The sequence below is a fragment of the Scylla paramamosain genome, unplaced genomic scaffold (assembly GCF_035594125.1).
Source record: "Scylla paramamosain isolate STU-SP2022 unplaced genomic scaffold, ASM3559412v1 Contig6, whole genome shotgun sequence".
In the NCBI taxonomy this organism is placed as follows: domain Eukaryota; kingdom Metazoa; phylum Arthropoda; class Malacostraca; order Decapoda; family Portunidae; genus Scylla; species Scylla paramamosain.
Genome location: NW_026973671.1, coordinates 551,121 through 576,909, shown reverse-complemented (window position 1 = coordinate 576,909; position 25,789 = coordinate 551,121). Strand labels below are relative to the sequence as shown.

Genomic DNA, 25,789 nt, shown 5'->3' with positions numbered 1-25,789 from the left:
TTGACCTGACATACATACATACATACATACATACATACATAGGTAGATAAACAGACACAGACAGGCAGATAGATAGACAAACAGACAGACAAACAGACTGGAGGACAGACAGAAAGGCAGGATAAACAGATATAGATCAATATGCAGGCACAGATAGATAGATAGATAGATAGATAGATAGATAGACAGACAAACAAACAAACAAACAAACAAACAGGTATCAGGTGCAATCATATACTGAACTAACACCCCCCAAAAAAAAAATAAAGAAAGAAAAGAAAAGAAAAAAAATTACCAACTTGTGCCTTGTAGGAGAAGAAAACGTATTATTTATTTGACTTCTCCACTGGCGGGACGTGACGGAGACAATGTGCCGTCCATGGGATGCTGGTGCCGAGTAGAGGGCGCCTTTGTCTAAATCCTCTCTAGACAATCATTTATCCTATCATCTATACGTTCCTTGGCTTCTGTTTAGCCGAAACCCCTTGAATTATTACCGTTGTTGTTTCTTGTTTACCTGAAGAATTCCAAGCAGCGGCTGAGAAGTGTATTAAAAAGATGCTAATTTTGTCAGGGAGTTTAAATGTTCTTTCTCTAAAATGTATAAGTATAAATGTGTTCCAAATAAATGTTATGCAAGTTATTTTTTTTTCTTAGGTATTTTTCCTTCCCCACAACACACCACAACACAACCCAGCCTGTGAGGTCCAACCTTCGCTCACCCCCTCACTCCTGCACCCCAGTATTTCCCGTTCATCTGAGGTTCATTTGCAGCCTTGATGATGGACGGGACAAAGTCATTACCGTAAGTGTGTGCCACTAACAGGGACAGTATCAGCAGTCTGTCACTGGTATAACGCCTGTCTATCGCCCTTTGCTCTCTATTTCTCTCTCACCACGACTATTTTCAAAGGTCAGAGATGATTAGCTTAGCCTGGTTCTCAAGACTATTGCACCTTTAAAAATGTAGAAACCTTATTAATGAGTAGTTAATGGCCCAGGAGGAGGAGGACACCTGGTTTGAGAAATCTGAGTTACACTGGACACGTTTCGTTAAGCACAGCAAGGTTGGGTGAACGAAGGAAGGCTACCCCGCGTCTCCAACAAGCTGCCAAGTAGAGAGGTAGTTTTGGTGGTGTATTCTTAGGCGCAAAGTAAAACCAGCTCGTGTTTCTCGGTTTTCAGTGCCAAGGAATAGAGATTGCAGCCCAAAGTGGAAAGTGGAACCGGTTTTATACTTCTCTATTTTCAAAACTAAAGAATAGAGGAGATTATGAAGCTGCAATCTACGGTCTCAAAGTGGAACCAGCTTCATGTTCCCCCCTCTATTTTCAGTGCTAAAGAACAGAGGTAAAGTAGAACCGGCCCCACGTTTCTCTACTTTCACTGGTAATAAAATGGATTAATTCACTATTACATTCCTAACTGTAAACAGTGGCTGGCTTTATATTTCCACATATTCAATCAAAGCTGATTTTGTGTCTCATTTTGCTGCTGTTACTCTTAAACACACACACACACACACACACACACACACACACACACACACACACACACACACACAAAGAGAGATTATATACAAGATCGATACATATAAACATCGTCAGAACAGGAACAATAAAAAGGTTCATCATTGCAGTCCGGAGAGAGAGAGAGAGAGAGAGAGAGAGAGAGAGAGAGAGAGAGAGAGAGAGAGAGAGAGAGAGAGAGAGAGAGAGAGAGAGACGACCGTTAAAACACAACATGTCAGCTCGGTAACCTCTTTAAAAAACAGATCCTGTGAGAGAAATGGGTTTAAGAGTACCGGCGTCAGTATTTGATGCGTGGAGATGGCCTGGAACAGACAGACAGACAGACAGACAGACAGACAGAGGAAGAAGACAGACTGAATGGAGAAGGCCGGAGTGGAGTCACATGAATGAGGAGAGTAATAATAATGAAGATGGTAACATAAAAACGCAACATTATACAACATTTACCGTAGGATAACCATTATATAATCCTATTTCCTATAAATGACGTTCTTTGTCAAGCACAGTCTGCCCCTACTCACCTGCTGCCACGATTAAGGGGGGGGGGAGGAGGAGGAGGAGGTGGGGGGTGGAAGCAGCGGGTTGGCCTCTTATTGAAAATTTGTCAGTTCCCCATTAAACTTTATTATTGGGGAACGAGTGGCGGAGGAGGAGCAGGAGGAAGGGAAGTAGTGGTGGTGGTGGTGGTGGTGGTTGTGGTGGTTATTCCAAGGCTCAGTTCGGAAAGTTCAGATTGCCTCTCTCTCTCTCTCTCTCTCTCTCTCTCTCTCTCTCTCTCTCTCTCTCTCTCTCTCTCTCTCTCTCTTCCTGCGCCTTCTCTCACTGTATCATCGCACGTTTTCTCTCTCTCTCTCTCTCTCTCTCTCTCTCTCTCTCTCTCTCTCTCTCTCTCTCTCTCTCTCTCTCTCTCTCTCTCTCTCTCCTTCCTCTCTTCCTCCTTCAATTCCTTCTTTTTCCTCTTTCTCCTTCCCGTCTTCCTTCTGTCACTACTTCCTTCTTAATCTATCTTCCCCTCCTTCCTTCCATTCCTCCATCTCTCCTTATCTAACTCTTTCATCCTTTCTTCCTTCTTTCCCTCTCTCTCCCTCAGTTCCTTCATTACATCCTTTCTTTCACTCCCTTCTACCGTTCATCTAACTTCCCTTTCTCTCCCAACGTTCATTCATTCTGTGGTGGTGGTAGTGGTGGTGGTGGTGGTGGTTTGACGTAAGAGAATGGTAGGTTGAAACTATGATGATGGTGGTAGTGATGGCGGTGGTGATGATAGTGATAGATCTCGTGAGTGATGGTTGTAGTAGTAGTAGTAGTAGTAGTAGTGAAGATGGTAGTGGTATAGGTGATGACGATAATAGTTGTTAGTGGTGGTGTTGCGGTAGTAATAGTGGTTGTTAAAGTACTATGTTTTTGCTGTGGTAGTGGTGGTGGTGGTGGTAGTGGTGGTGGTGGTGCTGCATGACCTGCAGTGTTTGTTTAGACAGACGAGTCAAGGTGAGGGAGGATGGACTTTCTCACCTCCAGCTCCTCCTCCACCACTTCCTCTTCCTTCTCCTCCTCCTCCTCCTCCACCACCTCTACCACCACCTCCTCCTCCTCCTCCTCCTCCTCCTCCTCCTCCTCCTCCTCCTCCTCCTCCACCTCTTCCTCCTTTTCCTCCTCCTTCTCCTCCTCCTCCACCACCACCAACACCACAACCACTGTGTGTGTGTGTGTGTGTGTGTGTGACCTGACAACTCTTCTCTCTCTCTCTCTCTCTCTCTCTCTCTCTCTCTCTCTCTCTCTCTCTCTCTCTGTATGTGGTATGTTTAACAGAAACCATACTAAAAAGGAAATAAAGTTGGGAAGAGAGAGAGAGAGAGAGAGAGAGAGAGAGAGAGAGAGAGAGAGAGAGAGAGAGAGAGAGAGAGAGAGAGAGACTGCCTGCCTGCCTGCCTTCCCACGGTACCTGGCAAGATCCGGGAGACCAAAGACAAAGACCTGAGAGTTACGTTTCTATATCGGACACATTATTTTTTTTCAGACTGAGATCCACACACACTCCTATGGTTTTGTTGTCACGGCCTTGAGTGATGTTGAGTCATAGAGTAATGGATTAATGACAACATCAGCATTTTCCTCTAAATCCTTCGTGTCGTGCAAGCGAAGTAAGCGTCAAAATTCACCTCCTCTTACAACCAGTAGGACAACTTGGACTGTACGTCAGCCGTTCAGACATGACATTAACTCGTCACGGTGGTCAGATAGAAGTGAAAATTCATCGTGTGTTATTCACCTGCAAGATGGCAGTATGTAACAATAAGTTCATAAATCTCCCACCAGACGGCAGAATACTCACTAAGATAATTTGCAAGGCTATATATCACTCCAGCTAACAGATGGCATGACAAACCGATACACCGTCTGATTCACTAATTGACTGGCTGACTACCTAGCTGAGGAACCAAACAGGTACTACACATAATAAGATCATTAACCAACGAGCCAATGGGCAAATAAAACAGAGCTACTTCAAAACTTAAAAATAAGACACTCAGAATGAAAAATGTGTGAAATATCAATAAAAATGGAAGAGAGACTACTTCAAGTCACCATCTATGAGAAAGAAAGCATATCTAGTACATACCTGGAGCCACACTAATGACCAAGCCACACCTGTCCTTCGCTTACCTGTGGAGAGGAGGAGATTAATTACTGAAGAAGGGGAGCACTTCATGAGGGGGAGAAGGGAGGGAGGGAAGGTGGGAGAAGGGTTGGGAAGGAGGTAAGTACCAGTCTGTTTAGAGCTCTCTCTCTCTCTCTCTCTCTCTCTCTCTCTCTCTCTCTCTCTCTCTCTCTCTCTCTCTCTCTCTCTCTCTCTCAGCAATAAACTTAACAAGAGAAAAAGGAGATAAGGACATGCAGAAACAATTTTCCAAATAGAGCAACAGATCACTGGAGTTCATTACCATATATATATATATATATATATATATATATATATATATATATATATATATATATATATATATATATATATATATATATATATATATATATATATATATATATATATATATATACGAGTATATATATATTACAGCATAGTCATCCCTGTTATCCATGATTTCAGCCTCCATGGTTTCACTGTACATGGATTCCTGCAAAGCACAAATTCAAATAACAGAGGAGGAGATGAGAGGCAACTTACCAGTGTTAATTGTCTTTCTCTATCTATTTAGTTAATTGATAAATAAAATGTTTGTAAGCATGTACATGCAGTTTTTCTTTACTTAAACAAGGTTTTCATGGTTCAGGGGTGTTAACTAGTTTTCCTTAGTTAGAATGACTACTGCTTCCATGTACAAGACTTGCCTCTGTGTGCTGAACACACAGCAGGGCTGAGGATGTATGTCTTCATGTCTGTCTTTCTCTCACCCTGAACCTTCCAAACCTTGGTTCTTGTGTTATACATGATAGAGAGGTGGCCCATAAAATGTACTTCAGCCTTCCATCACCTGAATCTAATGCACTTTATATTTCTGTCCAGAATTATGCCAAGTCTGTCCTCCAACTAGCCAAAACCTCCTTCATCAACAGAAAATGTCACAATCTTTCTAGATCTCTCTCTCTCTCTCTCTCTCTCTCTCTCTCTCTCTCTCTCTCTCTCTCTCTCTCTCTCTCTCTCTCTCTCTCTCTCTTTGTGACTTCTGCCACCTAGCCATAAATATCTCTAATAACACTGCTTCTTCATCTTTCCCACCTGTATTTCAACTTGATGGCAATACTGCCATCTCATCTATCTCTAAAGGTGAACTCTTTGCTCAAATCTTTGCTAAAAACTCTACCTTGAGTGATTCAGGGCATGATCCTCCCTCTCCTTTTCCCTTGGATTATTTCATGCAACCCATTAGTCCCTCATACACCGGACGCACACCGGACGTCAAAACATCTTCAATGTCAAACTGCACCAGCGCACAAGTGCAATAAAATCTTATTTAAATTAATTAAAAATAAAGTTTCTATTGTAAGTGCATCAATGTTTTTTGGTGAGTTCAAGATGAGCATGCATTTCACAGAAGCAATGAACTGGTAACAATGATGCTTCTCAGAATAGGCAGACAGCTAGATCATTTGTCAGTTTCAGCCTGTGATTCAGGCTGTCTTCTTGTAATCTGTGACAAATAATGATTTCAGTTTTCCTTTATTTTCTTGAGATCTAACTGACATATCACAATGTCAACAGTACCATTGTAAAGCCCATAAAAAGACAGTTTAGGTAATGTACAGCCCACAAAATGCTTGCAGGAAAAGTTTTGAGCTACAAAATTGTGAACATTCTTTCTTGTTTTGTATTTATTTTTGAGGGAAAAAGTAAGTGAAATTTTATTTTTGGCAATCACCAAAAAGACAATTTCCTTGTGAATCTAGTGATATATAATATGTGCCTTCTTATAAGTCTCAAAAGAAAGGAAACTTCCAAATCTAAGTTTTGCAAGGTGCACAGAGAGGCTGCAAATGGCTGCCAACAGAAGTATTGGACAGAAAACTTGTGAAACTTACTGGTGCATGAGAGAGTTAAGATCCTTCACAATGATGTTTGCCATGCCCTCACTGACATTAACCCTTGGAAGGCTTATGGACCTGGTGGGGTCCCTCCTATTGTTCTCCAAAACTGTGCTTTTGTCACTGTCTTTGCCTAGGCAAACTCTTCCAGCTCTGTCAACATCTTCCTTTCCTTCATGCTGGAAGTGACTTCTAAACCACAGCATTAAAAGCACTTCAACATAGAATATTTCTGACTTAGAATAACTTGATCTTTCATTGCTGACAAAGTATGACCTTCCTCCCAGGACACCCAGTATATGTGTATATGTGTACAGTGTTCATCCTAAGTATTGACTCCTCCCCTGGCTGGAGGGTCTGGTACTAATGGTGTAACAAGCATGGCCCTCTTGAGAGTGAACCATTTTAGCCAAGAGTCTCAGCCCCTGTGATGACATGAGTGCATCCCTCAGCTTCACGCCACTGATCCATAAGCTGTACTCAGCGTGCCCTGAGGCGTGTTGGAGACCACTAACACCAGGCGACTTTTTCCGCATTCTGGCGCATTATTGCGCAACAACATCTTTTGATAACTCGCTGTTTGTTAATATGGCTCAAATGAAAGAGTACTCATTTGAGACTATTGTGCAGACCATGGGCCTCAAGGAAGCAGCTAATTCAGTCCAAGAAATAGCTGAACAGTTGGCAGCATCCAGGACAAGTCAAGCACTGCTCAAGGTGGTTCAGGCAGGAAGGGAACTGTGATATGCCTCAATCTAAAACACAGTGTGGGAGCCCCACAGGGCTGCTACTGTCTTAAAGCGTCCAGTGGTCTTGACATCAGACTCCACTGGCTGCTTTAAGGCAGTAACAGCCCCCTTATTTGTCTTCCAGGGCCACCCACACCATTTTTTAGTTTCAGGCAGCACAATTCCCTTCCTCCCTGAACCACCTTGACCAATGCTTCACTTGTCCTGGATGCTGCAACTGTTCACTTATTTCTTTAACTTAATTATACACATACACATTCTTATTCCCCTATAAATATTGCAACACACAAAATGACAAAAGAAAAGAAAAAAAATGCACAGAAAGTAGAGAATAGGAATGATACGAGCTACACTGCAGGTCACTGGTTAAAATTACAAGTGCTTTCAAGTGTGTGTTTAAGGTTCCAGTGGCAGATTAACAACATGTCTACAGTATTTCCAGAAGAAGCACTAAAAATACAGTATTTCCCATATTATGCATACATAATGGTGTTTTTGTATGTGTGTGTGTGTGTGTGTGTGTGTGTGTGTGTGTGTGTTCGTTATATATATTTTGTAATAGATTGAGCTTGTGTAATTTATGTAATATCAACGCCAATAAATAATTAGAGTCGATTCATATAACAGTAAATGTTAACACTATCGTAAAACTACTATAATTTAGTAATAGTTATATTATATCAATGTTTTTTTTTTAGTTGGCTAAAAAAAAAAAAAAAAAAAACGTTTTTTCTAATACCTACATTTCCAAGATGGCCGCCGTTCACTCCCTGGAAATCATGGGGTCGAAAGTCTTGCAAATATACGTGTTAATGGCATTCATATTGATCTTACCTATATAAATGAGTTTTCTCTTTCCTCTTTTCTTTAACTTCTTGCACTAAAAACTGACAATTAATAGAACAAAACATTACAAAATAATAGATACAATGGAAGAGACGCTTACACTATCCTATAAACTGTTTAGAAATAGTAGAGATTAATTCAATTTTTTTAGTTTATGTTAAAATGTTTTCGTTTTCTCTAATGCAAGACATCCGCCGTTCTCTTTTATCTCCCTAATTTACAAAGAGTAAGGTCAAATTTTTGCAAATTTACGTGTTTACATAGACCTTATTGACATTACACGTATTGCTAGAGAGAAAGAGAGAGAGAGAGAGAGAGAGAGAGAGAGAGAATGATAACGAAAAGAAGAGGAGGAAGAGGAGGAGAAAGAAGAAAAGAAGAGCAAGAAGAAAAAGAAGAAGAAAAGAGAAGAAAGAGGAGGAGGAGGAGGAACAAACAAACAACAATAACCTCTTCCTCCTCCTCCTCCTCCCCCTTTATACCCCTCTCTCTCTCTCTCTCTCTCTCTCTCTCTCTCTCTCTCTCTCTCTCTCTCTCTCTCTCTCTCTACTACTACTACTACTACTACTACTACTACTACTACTACTACTACTACTACAACAACAACTACTACTACTACTAACCTTGCAGTTGGGCAGGTCCAATTGGATAACACCGTCCCCAACACCAAAATGGCCGCCGGGGTAAGCCTTCCCCACGCCCCCTTCATAACCCATGCTTCTACACGCCACCTCAGACAGAGAGAGAGAGAGAGAGAGAGAGAGAGAGAGAGAGAGAGAGAGAGAGAGAGAGAGAGAGAGAGAGATTTAATAAAAGTGATTAATAGAAATAATAATAATAATAACAATAATGATAATAATAATGATAATAATAATAATAATAATAATAATAATAATAATAATAATAATAATAATAATAGAAGGAAGAGAAGGAAAAGGAAGAAGAAGAAGAAGAAGAAGAAGAAGAAGAAGAAGAAGAAGAAGAAGAAGAAGAAGAAGAAGAATGAGAAGACGAAGGAGAAGAAGAAAAGAAGAAGAAGAAGAAGAAGAAGAAGAAGAAGAAGAAGAAGAAGAAGAGGAAGGAAGAAGAAGAAGAAGAAGAAGAAGACGAAGGAGAAGAAGAAGAAGAAGAAGAAGAAGAAGAAGAAGAAGAAGAAGAAGAAGAAGAAGAATGAGAAGACGAAGAAGGAGAAGAAAAAGAAGAAGAAGAAGAAGAAAAGAAGAAAGAAAGAAAGAAAGAAAAAATATATCTATATAAATAAAATAGTAGTAGTAGTAGTAGTAGTAGTAGTAGTAGTAGTAGTAGTAGTAAAAACACTCACAAAAATTCCAACAACAACTACTACTACTACTACTGCTACTACTACTACTACTACTACTACTACTACTACTACTACTACTACTACTACTAATAATAATAATAATAATAATAATAATAATAATAATAATAATAATAATAATAATAATATCATCTTACCTGAGCCTCCGCGTGACTGAAACTCTCGTCACAGATAGTTCCCCACACACTATTTTTCCCTTTGCAGAGATCTCCATTCTTGGAGACTTCAATGTTCACCACCAGCTTTGGCTTTCCTCTCCCTTCACTGACCATCCTGGTGAACTAGCCTACAACTTTGCTATCCTCCACGACCTAGAGTAATTGGTGCAACACCCTACTCGTATTCCTGACCGTCGTGGAGATACGCCCAACATTCTTGACCTTTTTCTGACTTCTAATCTTGCTTATGCTGTCACCCTTTCTTCTCCGTTGGGCTCCTCCGATCACAATCTCATATCTCTATCATCTCAGGATCCCCTAAGCGAAGGTGCCTCTGGCGTTTTGCCTCTGCTAGTTGGGGGGACTTGAGGAGGTATTTTGCTGGTTTTCCTTGGAATGACTACTGCTTCCGTGTCAGAGACCCGTCTTTGTGTGCTGAGCGCATAACAGAGATGATGGTGTCTGGCATGGAGGCGTACATTCCTCACTCTTTTTCTCGACCTAAACCTTCCAAACCTTGTTCTCGTGGTATACATGATAGAGAGGTGGCCCACAAAAGGTACTTAAGCCTTCCATCACCAGAATCTCATGCACTTTATATTTCTGCCCGGAACCATGCCAAGTCTGTTCTCCAACTAGCCAAAAACTCCTTCATTAACAGAAAGTGTCAAAACCTTTCAAGATCTAACTCTCCTCGTGACTTCTGGCATTTAGTCAAAAATATCTCCAATAACTTTGCTTCTTCTTCTTTCCCTCCTTTATTTCAACCAGATGGCACCACAGCTATCACATCTATTTTTAAAGCTGAACTCTTCGCTCGAACCTTTGCTAAAAACTCTACCTCGGACGATTCTGGGCTTGTTCCTCCCTCTCCTCCACCCACTGACTACTTCATGCTACCTATTAAAATTCTTCGCAATGATGTTTTCCATGACCTCGCTGGCCTAGATCCTCGGAAGGCTTATGGACCTGATGGGATCCCTCCTATTGTTCTCCGAAACACTATTGTTTCTCCGAAACGACTAAGCAAGGTGCTTGCACCTTGCTTAGTCAAACTCTTTCTGCTCTATCTGTCAACATCTAACTATCCTTCTTGCTGGAAGTTTGCCTACATTCAGCCTGTTCCTAAAAAGGGTGACCGTTCTAATCCCTCAAACTACCGTTCTATTGCTTTAATTTCCTGCCTATCTAAAGTTTTTGAATTTATCCTCAACAGGAAGATTCTTAAACATCTATCAATTCACAACCTTCTATCTGATCGCCAGTATGGGTTCCGTCAAGGCCGCTCTACTGGTAATCTTCTGGCTTTCCTTACTGAGTCTTGGTTATCCTCTTTTAGAGATTTTGGTGACTTTTGCTGTTGCCTTGGACAACAGATAGAGTCTGGCACAAACCTTTGATTTCCAAACTAACCTCCTACGGTTTCTATTCTCTCTGTAACTTCATCTCAAGTTTCCTTTCTGACCCTTCTATTGCTGCTGTGGTAGACGGTCACTGTTCTTCTCCTAAATCTATTAACAGTGGTGTTCCTCAGGGTTCCGTCCTGTCACCCACTCTCTTCTTATTATTCATTAATGATCTTCTAAACCAAACTTCTTGTCGTATCCACTCCTACGCTGATGATACCACCCTGCACTTTTCCACGTCTTTTCATAGACGTCCAGCCCTTCAGGAGGTAAACATTTCACGCAGGGAAGCCACAGAACGCTTGACTTCTGATCTTTCTAAAATTTCTGATTGGGGCAGAGCAAACTTGGTATTGTTCAATGCCTCAAAAACTCAATTCCTCCATCTATCAACTCGACACAACCTTCCAGACAACTATCCCCTCTTCTTCAATGACACTCAACTGTCCCCCTCTTCTACACTGAACATCCTCGGTCTGTCCTTTACTTATAATCTGAACTGGAAACTTTACATCTCATCTCTAGCTAAAACAGCTTCTATGAAGTTAAGTGTTCTGAGACGTCTCCGCCAGTTTTCTCATCCCCCCCCCCCCCCAACTGCTAGCTCTGTACAAGGGCCTTATCCGTCCATGTATGGAGTATGCTTCACATGTCTGGGGGGGTTCCACTCATACTGCTCTTCTAGACAGGGTGGAATCAAAAGCTTTTCGAATCATCAACTCCTCTCCTCTAACTGACTGTCTTCAGCCTCTCTCTCACCGCCACAATGTTGCATATCTAGCTGTCTTCTACCGCTATTTTCATGCAAACTGCTCTTCTGATCTTGCTAACTGCATGCCTCCGCTCCTCCCGCGGCCTCGCTGCACAAGACTTTCTTCTTTCTCTCACCCCTATTCTGTCCACCTCTCTAACGCAAGAGTTAACCAGTATTCTCAATCATTCATCCCTTTCTCTGGTAAACTCTGGAACTCCCTGCCTGCTTCTGTATTTCCACCTTCCTATGACTTGAATTCCTTCAAGAGGGAGGTTTCAAGACACTTATTCATAAATTTTTGACCACTGCTTTGACCCTTTTATGGGACTGGCATTTCAGTGGGCATTTTTTTTTTTATTGGATTTTTGTTGTCCTCGGCCAGTGTCCTTTATAGGAGATTTTATAACACATTCTCTCTCTCTCTCTCTCTCTCTCTCTCTCTCTCTCTCTCTCTCTCTCTCTCTCTCTCTCTCTCTCTCTCTCTCTCTCATCTCGATAGATACACAGTCATGTACACCAAGTCCTCCGTGTGTACAAAATCTTTTGTGCGTTTCTTGCCCCGCACACAATACATCATTGAACAGAAAACGGGATCCTGACCTACGTAATGCTAGAATTGAATAATTCATGTTAGTTTCCCTTAAAACCAGTCTTTCACCATTATTCTGTCCACCTCCCAGATGCGAGAGTTAACCAGTATTCTCAGTCTTTCACCATTATTCTGTCCACCTCCCAGATGCGAGAGTTAACCAGTATTCTCAGTCTTTCACCATTATTCTGTCCACCTCCCAGATGCAAGAGTTAACCAGTTTTCTCAGTCTTTCACCACTATTCTATCCACCTCCCTAATGCAAGAGCTAACCAGTATTCTCAGTGTTTCACCACTATTCTGTCCACCTCCCTGATGCAAGAGTTAACCAGTATTCTCAGTCTTTCACCACTATTCTGTCCACCTCCCTAATGCTAATTAGGTAATTAGCTAATGGTATTCTCAGTCTTTCACTACTATACTGTCCACCTCCCTGATGCAAGAGTTAACCAGTATTCTCAGTCATTCACCACTATTCTGTCCACCTCCCTGATGCAAGAGTTAACCAGTAGAAAATTTAACTACTACTACTACTACTACTATTACTACTACTACTACTACTACTATTGCTTACCACTATTACTATCACCGAAATAGTTATTCCTAGTAAATTTTACGGCTCCTTTAAGACGATAGTCCGACACACAACATCGGCTGCCTGATAGTCAAAATAGTCATCACATATGTATGACCATTCACTACTACTGCTACTACTGCCATCATTTTTGTTGTTGTTGTTGTTGTTGTTGATGATGCGAATCTGAATAAGAGTAAAGGGTTAGGTTAGTAACAGTAGTAGTAGTAGTAGTAGTAGTAACCACAATTCTTAATTAAAATATCTTAAACTTCAACAATTGTAACTACCACAATTGTAACTACCACAATTGTAACTACCACAATTGTAACCAACAAAATTGTAACTACCACAATTGTAACTACCACCAATTGTAACCACCAAAATTGTAACTACCATAATTGTAACTACCACAATTGTAACTACCACAATTGTAACCACCAAAATTGTAACTACCACAATTGTAACTACCACAATTGTAACTACCACAATTATAACTACTACAATTGTACATACCATAACATTTCCACTGTAGTCATGTTTTCCACCTACCAACATTACTTCCCAGCCACCATCACCACCACCACCACTACTACCACAATCCATCTCATCACTGCCATCACCACAGTGGTCATAATCATCACATTTAAATTGTGGTAGGATGCACTTGTGGTTGTGGCAGACGAACTGTGGTGGCGAACAATGTTGGTGGTGGTGGTAGTTGTAGTAGTAATAGTGGTTACTGTGGTGGTAGTCAAGACGGTGGTCAGTCAGTATATAGGTAGTAAGGAGGCACCTGCAAGGATAATAATAATAATAATTGTGATTGTGATAGTAGTAGTAGTAGTAGTAGTAGTAGTAGTAGTAGTAGTAGTAATAGTAGTAAGAAGAAGAAGAAGAAGAAGAAGAAGAAGAAGAAGAAGAAGAACTGTAGATAATATTTCTCTCTCTCTCTCTCTCTCTCTCTCTCTCTCTCTCTCTCTCTCTCTCTCTCTCTCTCTCTCTCTCTCTCTCTCTCTCTCTCTCTCTAATAATAATAATAATAATAATAATAATAATAATATGATAATAATTGAAAACCATAATAATTCTCTCTCTCTCTCTCTCTCTCTCTCTCTCTCTCTCTCTCTCTCTCTCTCTACCTGGTGTGCGGCTGGCCGAGGCAGCATGCGGGATAGCCTTGTGTACAGCCTCCCCTCAGGGATGCAGTTCTGTTATCTAGAATTATCTACAAAAATAAGGAATAAACGAGTAATTAGCCAATATATTCGAAGGAATCGTGTTTCAAGATGCAAGCGATGAGCAGCACACGTTATAGGCAGAGATTTGCTTGTGTGGATGTCATGGCACAAAATACCAATAGGAAAAAAAAAGAAAAAAAAGAGAAGACAATACCATCCAAATAATAATAATGCCATGAAATATTTTTTATAGCCTAAAGGAACGGTCATAAATATAAAAATTTACTTCTTGGTTGTGTAAACAAAAACTTGTATATACTTTTGGAATCAATAAAATTTTAGAACAAGAAAATTAAATGAAATTATAAGCTAGAAATTGTTAAATTAATTGTTGATATTTTGAAATGGTACAGAGTAATATCCCTTAGTTTACAAGGCACTGGAAAATAACCATATTCCCGGGTTCTCCTGGGCCAGCCACAGGAAAATCACAATCACTAAACATTGTAGATTAAGAGAAAATATGCCAGTACTGATAATATTCTTTATTTTGAAAGAAATTCTTTGTTAATATTTAGATCCAAAAATTATCATTAGACGGTGTTATAATCCAGGAGTACGTGGGACCATTAGCAGAAATGTTCAAGAATAATTTGTGAATATAGAATGGGTGTAAACTATCAAGGACATTGCAAAATTATGCCTTATCATTAAGCGGAGAGCTTGTTCAGGGTGTCAGGCGGCCAGTATAAAGTGTGGCGTGGACACTGTTTAGTTGGGTTCTACTTGTTATACGGAACAATAAATAAATAATTAAAGGCAACCTCTTAGGCAGGGTAAAAATGCTTAAATTAACAGAATACGAGCTGGCGCCTTCTCAATATTAGTCAACAAAAGAAAAATAACAATCTGTTCTGCCCACAAACATTCATTCTTTTACTGTCTTTCATTTTCCCTTCTTTTTGTCTTCTTCTGTCCAAACTCTTTACCCTTCACCAACTTCCTATCTGTTCTGTTCTGTTCTTGTTGAGGTGCGTCTTCTGTGCATCCCCGGCCCGGCAGCAGACGACGCCAGGACTTGCTGAAACCTTAGTGTGGCGTGGCGGCTTACAACGGGAATATGGAGGTGTGCATGCTTAGTGTGTACAGTTACTAGCAATGTATGTATCGCAATGTTGTATATGCAGTAAAAAAAATATTGTGTGCAGAGAAAAGTAAGCAAATATGAAGTATTACACGTATATTTGGTCCTTAAATAGTGATGGCCATGACTGACCGGGAAAGAAGCTCATTTTGGCGTTATGGCGTATTGAGATATTGTTAGTGTGTAAATAGATGGAAAATTTAATGTTTCATATACCTTGCTACTGAAAGTGCAGTAAACATAGCGAGTTATGCTATAATGGACATGTATCCGGTCCTCAACACAACGTACTCTGGGTAAGTCAGGGAACAAGCCCAAATTGACGTTATTGTGCCATACTGATATACTGTTTGTGAGTAAATGAATAGGGGATTGAGTGCTGCATATATTTAATTCCTTTATGTGCAGCAGAGAGAGCGAGTCATGTTACAATGAACAAACTTGTGGTGGGATAGTTACGTATGCATGGATTTGAGGGTTGTGTGCTGAAAAACCTTCCACCATAGTGATCCACAGGTTCACGTGGAGGAGATATCGAGATTGAAATGGTGAACAGAAAAGTCTGACTGAGTGTTTAGCAGTGGATGAGAGATGAATTAAGGAAATGGTTGGCATGCCAAGGAATGTTTGATGGGCGTGTCCCACAGAATTAAATGGAACTCTGGTCAGACCATAATGCCGTGATGAAAAAAATATATATCGTTGTTACACACATTGGGGGAAAGTTATTTAAATAGTTGGACAGTAAGGTGTGTAGTAGAGAGGAATGTGAGAAGGTATGTGAAAGACAGAGAAGTGAGAGATAGTTGGGGAGGCCTCAGAGGGTAAAGATGTTAAAAAGTATTCATTGATATGGTAACTACAAGGGAGTCTTGGGGATACAAGTTAAAAAAAAAAAAGTGCATGGCTGAGATGGAGGTGGCTGTGGAAGAGAAGAGGGCCTATGAGAAAATGGTGAAGAGAAATGACTCAGAGGAAATTAAAATGAGGAGAAATTAGAGTGTAGGTCTTGGAATATGAAACTGAAGGAACTCATAAGAAAAAATAAGATGAGAGTGGATGAGAAGTTTGGTAGAAAGCTGAGTGTAAGGAGATCACTGACAATAAGTTGTTCTGGAAGGAAGTGAAGAAAGAGGGGGGGAAGAAAAGCATGGAATTGTGTGAGAAGTTTGGTAGAAAGCTGGGTGCAAGAAAATTAATGACAATAACTTGTTCTGGAAGGAGGGGACAAAAGAGAGGGGGAAGAAGAGTGTGGGATTGTGTGAGTAGAGAGAGGGTATAAAGTTCTTGTAAGCAGCAAGAAAGAAGTGCAAGTTACTTGGAGAAGACTTTGTCAAATGAATAAGGTGACAGGAGAAGCAATAATAATTAGCATGTGTATAGAAGCAGGTAGAGAATGAGAGAAATTGTTAGGGAGATGAAGAAGACAATAGTTGTGATGAAGTGTGGCAAAGCTATAGACACTGATGGAATAACTATGGAGAAGTGATAGCAGACTGGATGATTTGAATTACGTGAATTGGCATGGAAACAAGGAGGCAGGACCTGATGAGTGGATGGAGGCAGTTATTGTATGTTTATATAAAGGGAAAGGCTGCAGGAATGTATAAAAAGGTTACAGAGGGTAAATAAGTTTGCTTAGTGTGTCAGGAAAAGTCTGTGGGAGAGTCTTGACTCAGAGATTGATGGAAGTTATTGATAGAGGTGATGGTCGTTGGGGAACAGGGAAGTTTCAAGAAAGAAAAGTGTTGTGGAGCATATGTTTGCAATCACAATTATAATAGAGGCATGCTAAGGTAAACATAAATATTACATGTACCATTCATCTAGAGAAGGCTTATGACAGAGTGGGTAGAAAAGCATTTTGGGATGTTCTTGAAGTTTGTGATGTAGGAGCACAGGTGTTAGAAGGAATGTGTGTGTGTGTGTGTGTGTGTGTGTGTGTGTGTGTGTGTGTGTGTGTATGGAAGGAGAGCTTGGAAAGATTTACTACAGGAACAACAGTGAAAATGTGTAAGGGAGCTGAAACAATTTTCTCTCTCTCTCTCTCTCTCTCTCTCTCTCTCTCTCTCTCTCTCTCTCTCTCTCTCTCTCTCTCTCTCTCTCTCTCTCTCTCTCTCTCTCTCTCTCTCTCTCTCTCTCTCTCTCTCTCTTTGCTGCAGTGTTGCATCTCTTGGTATCTTTAGTTTCTTTCTTGCTAACTGCATGCCTCCCCACCTCTTGTGGTCTCATTGTACAAGGTTTTCTAGTATTCAGTCCACCTGCCAAGTGCATGAGTTAACCAGTATTTTCTTAATCTTCCCTTTCACTGGTAAACTCTGGAACTCTCTGCCAACTTCTGTTTTCCCATTCCTATGACTTCAGTCCTTTCAAGAGGGAGGCCTTATGCCACTTCTTCAATTTTGGAAATCATTTTGGCTCTTTTCTTCAGGAACTGGCACCTTAGTGTGCCTTTTTTTTTTTTTTTCTTTATTGCCCTTGGCTCTTACATCAAAGAAAAAAATTCTATATTAGTCTCCCTCCTTCCCATGGCACACTTTGTGATTGTATGGTATTAGGATTACTAAAAATTGCAGATGGTGGCCCAGACAGAATCCAGTACACCTGCAGAGCAAAGGAAGGAGGACCAATTCAGGTGAAAATGGTCATATTCACCAGGGAGCAGAAAAGGAAAGTATTTCAGGATGTTCATGACTCCAGTAGAGGAGGAGCTCACATGGGCATCACTAAAACTATTGCCAAAACTACAGAGAGATTTTATTGCATAGGCATTAAGAAAGGTGTAGTGAATTGGACAGGTGAGTGTGACTGATGTCAGAGATCTGAAAAGATGAAAACTGTAGCACCAGTCCTGAATCCTATTAAGAGTGAAGGCCCTTGGCAGATGGTTGATGTAGATTTGATGGGGCCCTAAAAGAAACTCAGTCTGGCAACAAGGACATCTTTACTTTAACAGACTTACACTCCAGATTTATAGAGGCATTTCCACTGCCTTCAAAATCTGCTGATCTGGTATGTGATGTATTGCAGAGTATTTTCCACTGTTCTGGTCCCCCAGGGAAAACCTTAACTGATCAGGGAAAGGAATTCTGTAATACATTAAATGACACTCTTTTCCATTGTCCAAGTGAAGCACCTTGTAACACTTGCTTGCCACCCCCAAACTAATGGCCAGGATGAGAGGACCAACCAGACGCTGAAGGGCTCTTTAACTAAATTGGTAAATGAGAATCAGAATGACTGGGACAAACACTCGGAGGCTGCTCTGTTTGGTATATGAACATCAATGCAAGCTTCAATAAAGTGTTCTCCCTCTTTCTTGAAGTTTGGTAGACAGCCAACACTGTTTGTTGAACTGCACCAAAATGATCTTCATGAAAAAGTTGATATTTTAGAATTCCCAAATTTGAGCCCCTCAGATGAGTCAGTGGAATCAAGAAAGAGTCGCTTGACAGCCATAAAAGAAAAAGTTGGCAGTCATGTTGCTAAAGCACAAGCTGAACAAAAGAAATAATATGAAATGAGGAAAGCTAAAGGACATAAGTCATTTGACTTTAAGATTGGAATGAAAGTTGTTGTAAAGAATAATAAAAAGCAAGGAAGGAAAGGTTCCTGGCTTGAGGAGGACTGGCTTGGACCTTATGACACACCCAGCATCTTAGATAACTCTGTACAAATCACCACAAATGGAAAACTCCTTCAAAATAAAACTGCATTAATTCACATTAAACTTTATAAATCCCTCAGTAGGTACTGCACAGGAGCATGCACAACTTTGTGGCCAAATGCTGCTGCCATCAGCTGCAGGGAGTGCTTCTGCTGTCTCTGTCTTTCCAGAATCCATGGCATCTGGGGAGGAGCCTGGAGAGGACATTCACCAGTCACAGACCATGCTGGTGTGAGGCAGCAGCCTGAGGTGCTCCTTTGTAAAGGATTGCACCATATCACTCCCCTTGATGTGCTCCTTTGTGAAGGGTCGCACCATATCACTCCCCTGCCTCTCACCACTGTCAGTAAGGAATGCATTTCAGGTATTGTAAAAGTCCCCAGGTATGTAATGTGTATTGCAATTACCTAGGTCTGTGCTGTGCCCTGTAAACACCTTCATCCAACTCTTCTTTGCACTCTCCTATCCTTCTCTGTAACTTAACCTCAAGTTTCTTTTCTAACTGTTCTATTGCTCCAGTGACAGACAGTCACCATTCTTCTCCTAAGTCATGTTCCTCGGGGATCTGTCCTGTCACCCACTCTCTCTGCTGTTCATCAATGATATAACTGGTCACCATTCTTCTTCTCTCAGGGATCTGTCCTGTCACCCACTGTTTATGGTATTCATCAATAATCTTCTAACTGGTCACCATTCTTCTCCTCCCAGGGATCTGTCCTGTCATCCACTCTTTCTGGTATTCATCAATAATTTTCTAACCAAAAATCATTGTCACGTTCACTCCTATGCTGGTGATGATATCACTCCGCATCTTTCCACATCTTTTTGTAGATGTCCAAGCATTCAGGAATGTCCTGTCCTTTACTAGTAACCTAAAATGGAAATTTCACATCTCATCTCTAGCTAAAACAGTTAAGCACTTTGAGTTGTCTCCACCAGTTTTCCTCACCCCCACAGCTGCTAACTCTGTACAGGGGCCTTATCCATCCATGTCGGCCTCGCTGCACAAGACCTTCTTTCTCTCACTTCTATTCTGTCCACCTCTCTAATGCAAGAGTTAACCAGTATTCTCAATCATTCATTCCTTTCTCTGGTAAACTCTGGAACTCCTTGCCTGCTTCTGTATTTCCACCTTCCTATGACTTGAATTCCTTCAAGAGGGAGGTTTCAAGATACTTATCCATCAATTTTTGACTACTGCTTTGACCCTTTTATGGGACTGGCATTTCAGTGGGCATTTTTTTTATTGGATTTTTGTTGCCCTTGGCAACAAAAAATAAATAAATAAATGTATGGTGTATGCCTCACATGTATGGGGGTACTCCACTCGTGTTGCTCAGCTGGTTAGGGTGGAATCAAAAGCATTTCATCTCATCAACTCCTCTGACTGACTGTCTTCAGACTGCCTGCCCCCCCCCCCTCTCTCTCTCTCTCTCTCTCTCTCTCTCTCTCTCTCTCTCTCTCTCTCTCTCTCTCTCTCTCTCTCTCTCTCTCTCTCTCTCTCTCTCTCTCCTGCAGTGTTGCATCTCTTGCTATCTTCTGTAGTTTCTTGCATGGCAGCTGGTCTTTTGATCATCTTAACTGTCTGCCTCTCCTCCTGTTGTGGTCTCGTGGCACAAGGCTTGCTACTATTCTGTCCACCTCCCAGTATTCTCAGTTTTACATTCCTTTAACTGTTAAACTTAAGAACTCCCTGCCTGATCCTGTATTTCCCCCTGCCTGTAACTTCAGTTCTTTCATGAAGATGGTCTCATGACACTTATCAAATTTTGATTAATTTTTTCTTCATAATCATATTCTATTGAGATTGGCACCTTAATGTAGTCTTCTCTATATAAGTTAGTTGTCTTTGTCTTTCCAGAATCCTCAGCATATGGGGAGAAGCCTGGAGAGGACACTTCCCCAGCCACAGACCATGCTGGTGTGAGGCAGCAGCCTGAGGTGCTCCTTTGTGAAGGGTCACAGCATATCACTCCCCTGCCTCTCACCACTGTTGGGAAGGAATGCATTTCAGGTATTGTAAAAGTCCCTGTGTACAGTCTACAGGCCATCTAGGGAGGAGCCCTGAGGTGGCACTTGTAGATAACTGGATCCTTATTAAGGGGATAAAGATTTTCCAGAAGTGTTAGTGTGATGTGGATCAAGAAAACTTAAAATATTATAAACCTTTCTTTTATTTGTTTGATTATTTTGCTGAGTATTATTTTGTTCATGACTGAGTGGTAAGGAGAGGAGTAATCTCATAGTATCTCGTCTCTATACCTATCTAGTTTGGTCTTAAAAGCGTGGACAGTTACGGCATTGACAATGTCTTCACTGAGTTCATTCCATTTGTTCACACTTCTGTGAGGAAAACTATACTTCTTAATGTCTCTTCTACAGTTAACTTTCTTCAACTTCTTATTGTGTCCCCTTGTACTCTGTGTGTCTAAAGTTATAAAACACATTTTCCATACCATTTACCATTCTATAGGTGTTTATTAAATCTCCTCTCTCTCTCTCTCTCTCTCTCTCTCTCTCTCTCTCTCTCTCTCTCTCTCTCTCTCTCTCTCTCTCTCTCTCTCTCTCTCTCTCTCTCTCTCTCTCTCTCTCTCTCTCTCTCTCTCTCTCTCTCTCTTATTTTCAAGGGTAGGAATTTCCAACATTCTTAATTTCTTTTCCTAGGTTGACTTGCTCAACTCTGGAACCATCTTAGTGACTGCTCTTTGTACTCTTTCTAATTTTATAATATTCCTCCTTGTATGAGGAGACCACACTTCCAGTCTTGATCTTATCATGGAAATCAACAACTTTTTTTTATCATTTCTTTATCCAAATGTGAGAATGCCATTCTCATTCTTTTTAACAAATTCATCATCTTTCCAGTAATTTTATCAATGTGTCTGTATGGAGTCAAATTTTCAGTAACTGTTACTCCCAAATCCATTTCCTCTTTTGATTTCTGTAACTTCACACCATCCATCTCATAATGATATTGTATTCTTTTCTTACTCTTACCAAACTCCATTACTTTACATTTACTTAAATTGAATTCCATTTGCCAAGATTTACTCCATCTATTTATCTTATTTAAATCATCTTGCAGTACCAGTACCGGTACCAGTACAGAAACAGTGCGATTCCCACCATGGTGCGAGCCATCAATCAGTAGTCCCTTCTAGATTAGACTTACCTTTAGGATTAATGTTAAGTATTTCCCCACCCCCTATGTACATTTTCAGTTTGTTAACTGCCTAAATAATAAACTTTATTATTATTATTATTATTATTATTATTATTATTATTATTATTATTATTATTATTATTATTATTATTATTATTAGTCATTTACATTTTCTATCCTTCTCATCAGCTTAGCATCATCTGCAAATAAGTCCATATAACTATCTATTTCTTCATTTATGTCATTCACATACATTACAAACATTATCAGTCCCAACACTGACCCCTGTGGGACACCACTAGTTACTTTCAGCCAAGATGAATTCTGGTCTTGTATTACAGTTCTCATCTCTCTATCATCCAGATAGTCCTCCATCCACTCCAGCAGTCTTCCTCCAATTTTTCCATATTTTTTTATCTTCCATAGCAATCTTTGGTGTGGTACTTTTGTCAAACGCTTTCTTCAAGTCTGAGTAGACACCATCCACCCATCTGTCTCTCTCCTGCACAATGTCGACTACTCTTGAATAAAAGGACAGTAAGTTCATGGAGCATGATCTTCCCCTCCTAAATCCAAATTGACAATTTACCAAAACTTTATCTCTTTCCAAGTGTTCCATCTATCTCTCCTTTATTTTTCTTTCACAGTTTTCCTACAACACTAGTCAAGGACACTGGTCTATAATTTATTGGGTCTTCTTTATTTCCTCCTTTGAATATTGGTGTAATATTCGCTCTCTTCCAATCTTTTGGTACTCTTCCCTGTGATAGTGATGTCACCACTAGACTGTGAATTTTATAAGCCAGTTGTTCTCTACATTCCTTCAATATCCAGTTTTATGGGACAAGAGGTATGCTGGTGCTATCCCATCTCCATATCTTTTAATATACAGTTTAGCCTTGAATCCATGTATACCTCTTGCATTTACTATTTCCTTATCCAGACTGTTCTATACATCTGTACTTCTTTGTGGGAAACTATATTTTTTTGATGTCTCTTTTACAAGTACTCTTCTTCAGCCTCTTTCCATGTCCTCTAATATCTCACGTATCCTAAACCATCAAGTCACTCTGGTCCACCTCCTCCACTTCCTCCTGTGCTTTGTGTATAGCAGTCAAGTCTCCCCTTTCTCTCCTTTTTTCCAGTATTGGTGGGTGCAACTCTGCCAGTCTCTCTTCGTATGACAAACGACTCTTGGTACCATCTCTCAGCTTTCTCCGACTTCATTACATCCTTTTTCATGTAGAATGAGCACACTACAGCTGCATATTTCAGTCTAGGTCAAATCAGTGATATAATCATCTTCCTGATCATCTTTTCATTGTTATACTCAAAAGATGGCCTTATTCCTCTCAACAAATTATAGGCTTAACAAATTATAGGTTTCTCCTGTAGTTCTGCTAATGTGTTTCTATGGGATCAAATTTCCACTGACCGTAACACCCAGATCGTTTTCCTCCTCTGCTTTACTCAACCTCTCACCTTTCAACACATAATTTCCTTTTACTCTTCTCTCACTCTTTCCAAATTCCATTACTTTACATTTCTCTGGATTAAACTCCATTTCCCATCTATGACTCCACTCCAATATCTTGTTCAGATCCTCTTGCAACACTCCACAATCTTCCTCACTCTCAACTCTTTCAGGAACTTGGCATCATCTGCACAGAAGGCTCATGTAGCTATTCACACTCTGTATCATATCATTCATATATGACTGGTGCCAGCACTGAGCTTTTGGGTACTCCACTTTCAGTTTTCCTCTGTGATGACTCCCAATCTTTTACCACGGTTCTCATCTCTCTCTCAGTCAAGAAATTCTCCATCCATCCCAGCAGGCCATCCCTCAGACCATCATCATGCTCCATCTTCCATGGCAGTCTCCTGTGTGGCACTTTATCAAAGGCTTTCTTCAGGGCTAAATATACACAGTCTGCCCACCCATTCCTCTCTTGTATTGTATCCACCACTCTTGAATAAAAACTCATCAGGTTTATAATACATGACCTCTGTCTTCTAAATCCAAATTGTTTTATCATCACTTCATTTTCTAGGTAATGCATTAATTTATCCTTCTTTAATCTTTCAGACATTTTACATACCACACTTGTTAGAGACACTGGTCTGTAGTTCATCGCCTCTTCTTGTTACCACCTTTATAAATTGGAATTATTTTTTACTCTCTTTCATTTAAGCAGGACTCTACTTTCATTTAAGGAACTCTCAGTAATACTGTGCACCACCCATGTCACCTGCTGATTGCATTCTTTCAGTATCCATCCCAACACTTTTTTGGGTCCAGGGGCCTTTCTAACATCTAGTCCCTCACACTGTTTCCACATGTCTTCCTCAGTCACCTGGATTTTCCCTGGACCCATTTTTTCACTCATCTCACTTTGCCCCACAAATATCCTCTCATTGTGAACGCTAAATGAAAACTCTTATTCATCATCTCTGCCATGTCAGCCAGATCCTCACACATTTGACCATTCACCTTCTTTGTTTTCATTGTGCTCCTCACACACCTGAAGAATAGTTTTGGTTCCTCTTTACATTTGTCCATAACATCGTTCTCATAACTTGTCCTTTCTTCTGTAATAACCCTTACACAGTCATTTCTTGTAGTGGTGTAGTTTTGCCACATCTTTGCATTTTTCACCTCCATCTATTCCATGCCTTCTTCCTCTCCTCCCTCACTACTTCACATATTCTTTTATAGCAGTCTTTGTGTTTTTATTTTCTTCTTATTGTGTTTATATCTTTCATATCAATCTTCAGTGTGGTACTTTGTCAAATGCATCCTTCAACTTTAACTTCACATCTTCTGTTATACCAGTCTTTGTTATATCTTATCTTTGTGTTTCCTTTTGGTACACATCTTTTCACTCTTTCTTATATATACCTAGTGACTAATGCTTCCTACTTCTGCACATCTTTTGCTGTAATAAAGGCACTCCAGTCCATCTTACCAAAGTATCTCATCATTTATTTGAAGTTAGTTTTACCATAGCTAAATATTTCATCCTTATAATTTTCCCATCTACTTTCCTCTTCTTTTTCTTTGATATGAAACCTTACCATCACACAATCACTTTTTCCTACAGGATGATTGTAGTTCATGTGTTCAACAATGTCCACTTCTCTTAATAATACCAAATTTAGTCTTTGTAGTGCCTCTCCTCCTCTGTGTGTAGTGTTTTCTTTGGGCTGGCTGGCTTTCTGGCTTTCTGGTTGGCTGGCTGGCTAACTAACTGACTGGTTGGATGCCTGGCTGACCGGCTGGCTGGTTGGTTTTCTTGCTGACTAGCTGACTGGCTGGCTATCTGGCTGACTAGTCCACTGTGGGCTGGCTGGCTGGTTGTCTGGGTGACTCCTCAAGGGTGGCTGTCCCATCTCTCAAGTGGCCACATTTTGCAGGTGTCCCCAATCCCTCCCGCCCTGAGTGAACACACCCCCAGACAAAACCTCTAAGGGGGCCAAGGGGAAGGGAGCAGCCCAGGCCCCTTGCAATGCTGAGAGAGGTATGTCACTTCACTACCAAGAAGGAAAGTTTCAGCTTCATTTTGCATGTTGTTTGTGTTGCTTTATGAACAGTTTTTTTTTTTTTTTTTTTTTTTTATACAGTTGGTTCAGATATCCTACATGTCAATTGTTTTTGCTTTATTTATCAGTGTGTTCCTATTTTATATCTCTAGTTTTACATTGTCGTAGTTGACAGTGAGCAGTTGTGTTACATCTGCATTGTTTTACTTTTATTTGTCAGCAAGCCTCTTCATCTGATACAGTTCCTGCCAGTTTGAACTGATTTTGACTCTGCAAGGGAAGTATCCAGAACTCCTCATTACTTTGAATATGAGGAGGACAGTTTCAACTTCATCTTTATCTCTTTTGCTTTATCTTTCATTCAACAGTGAATCCTTATGCAGGGGAACTTCAGTTTTTTAACTTAATTTGTTCGTAAATGTCGTTCCAAATCCAAAATGTTTGAAAACCGATACTATTTTCCCCACAGGAGTCATTCTAAAATAGATTAATCCATTCTCAGACTCGCATCCACCATGTCTTAGTGGGTAATGACCAACACTCCCGCTGCTAAGATGGCTGCTCCACAGCATCTCCAGCTTAGAATTTTTTTATTCAGAAAAGCT

At 40.4% G+C, this 25,789-nt stretch overlaps 1 protein-coding gene across 9 annotated transcripts in view; it reads left to right on the top strand.

The window, feature by feature from the left end:
• Nucleotides 1-14,394: 14,394 nt before the first annotated feature.
• LOC135096695 (uncharacterized) overlaps nt 14,395-25,789 on the top strand; it is a 37,321-nt gene continuing 25,926 nt past the window's right edge. For 6 of the 9 annotated variants that reach the window (XM_063998431.1, XM_063998432.1, XM_063998428.1 and 3 more), the window contains exons 1-4: nt 14,406-15,107; nt 17,388-18,842; nt 20,340-20,492; nt 25,059-25,162. In XM_063998431.1, coding sequence (XP_063854501.1) covers nt 18,332-18,842; nt 20,340-20,492; nt 25,059-25,087 — 693 coding nt within the window. In that variant the 5' untranslated portion in view covers nt 14,406-15,107; nt 17,388-18,331 and the 3' untranslated portion in view covers nt 25,088-25,162. Of the gene's footprint in view, nt 15,108-17,387; nt 18,843-20,339; nt 20,493-25,058; nt 25,163-25,789 lie in introns of all 9 variants that reach the window. The other 3 variants (XM_063998434.1, XM_063998433.1, XM_063998426.1) reach the window with 3 other exon arrangements.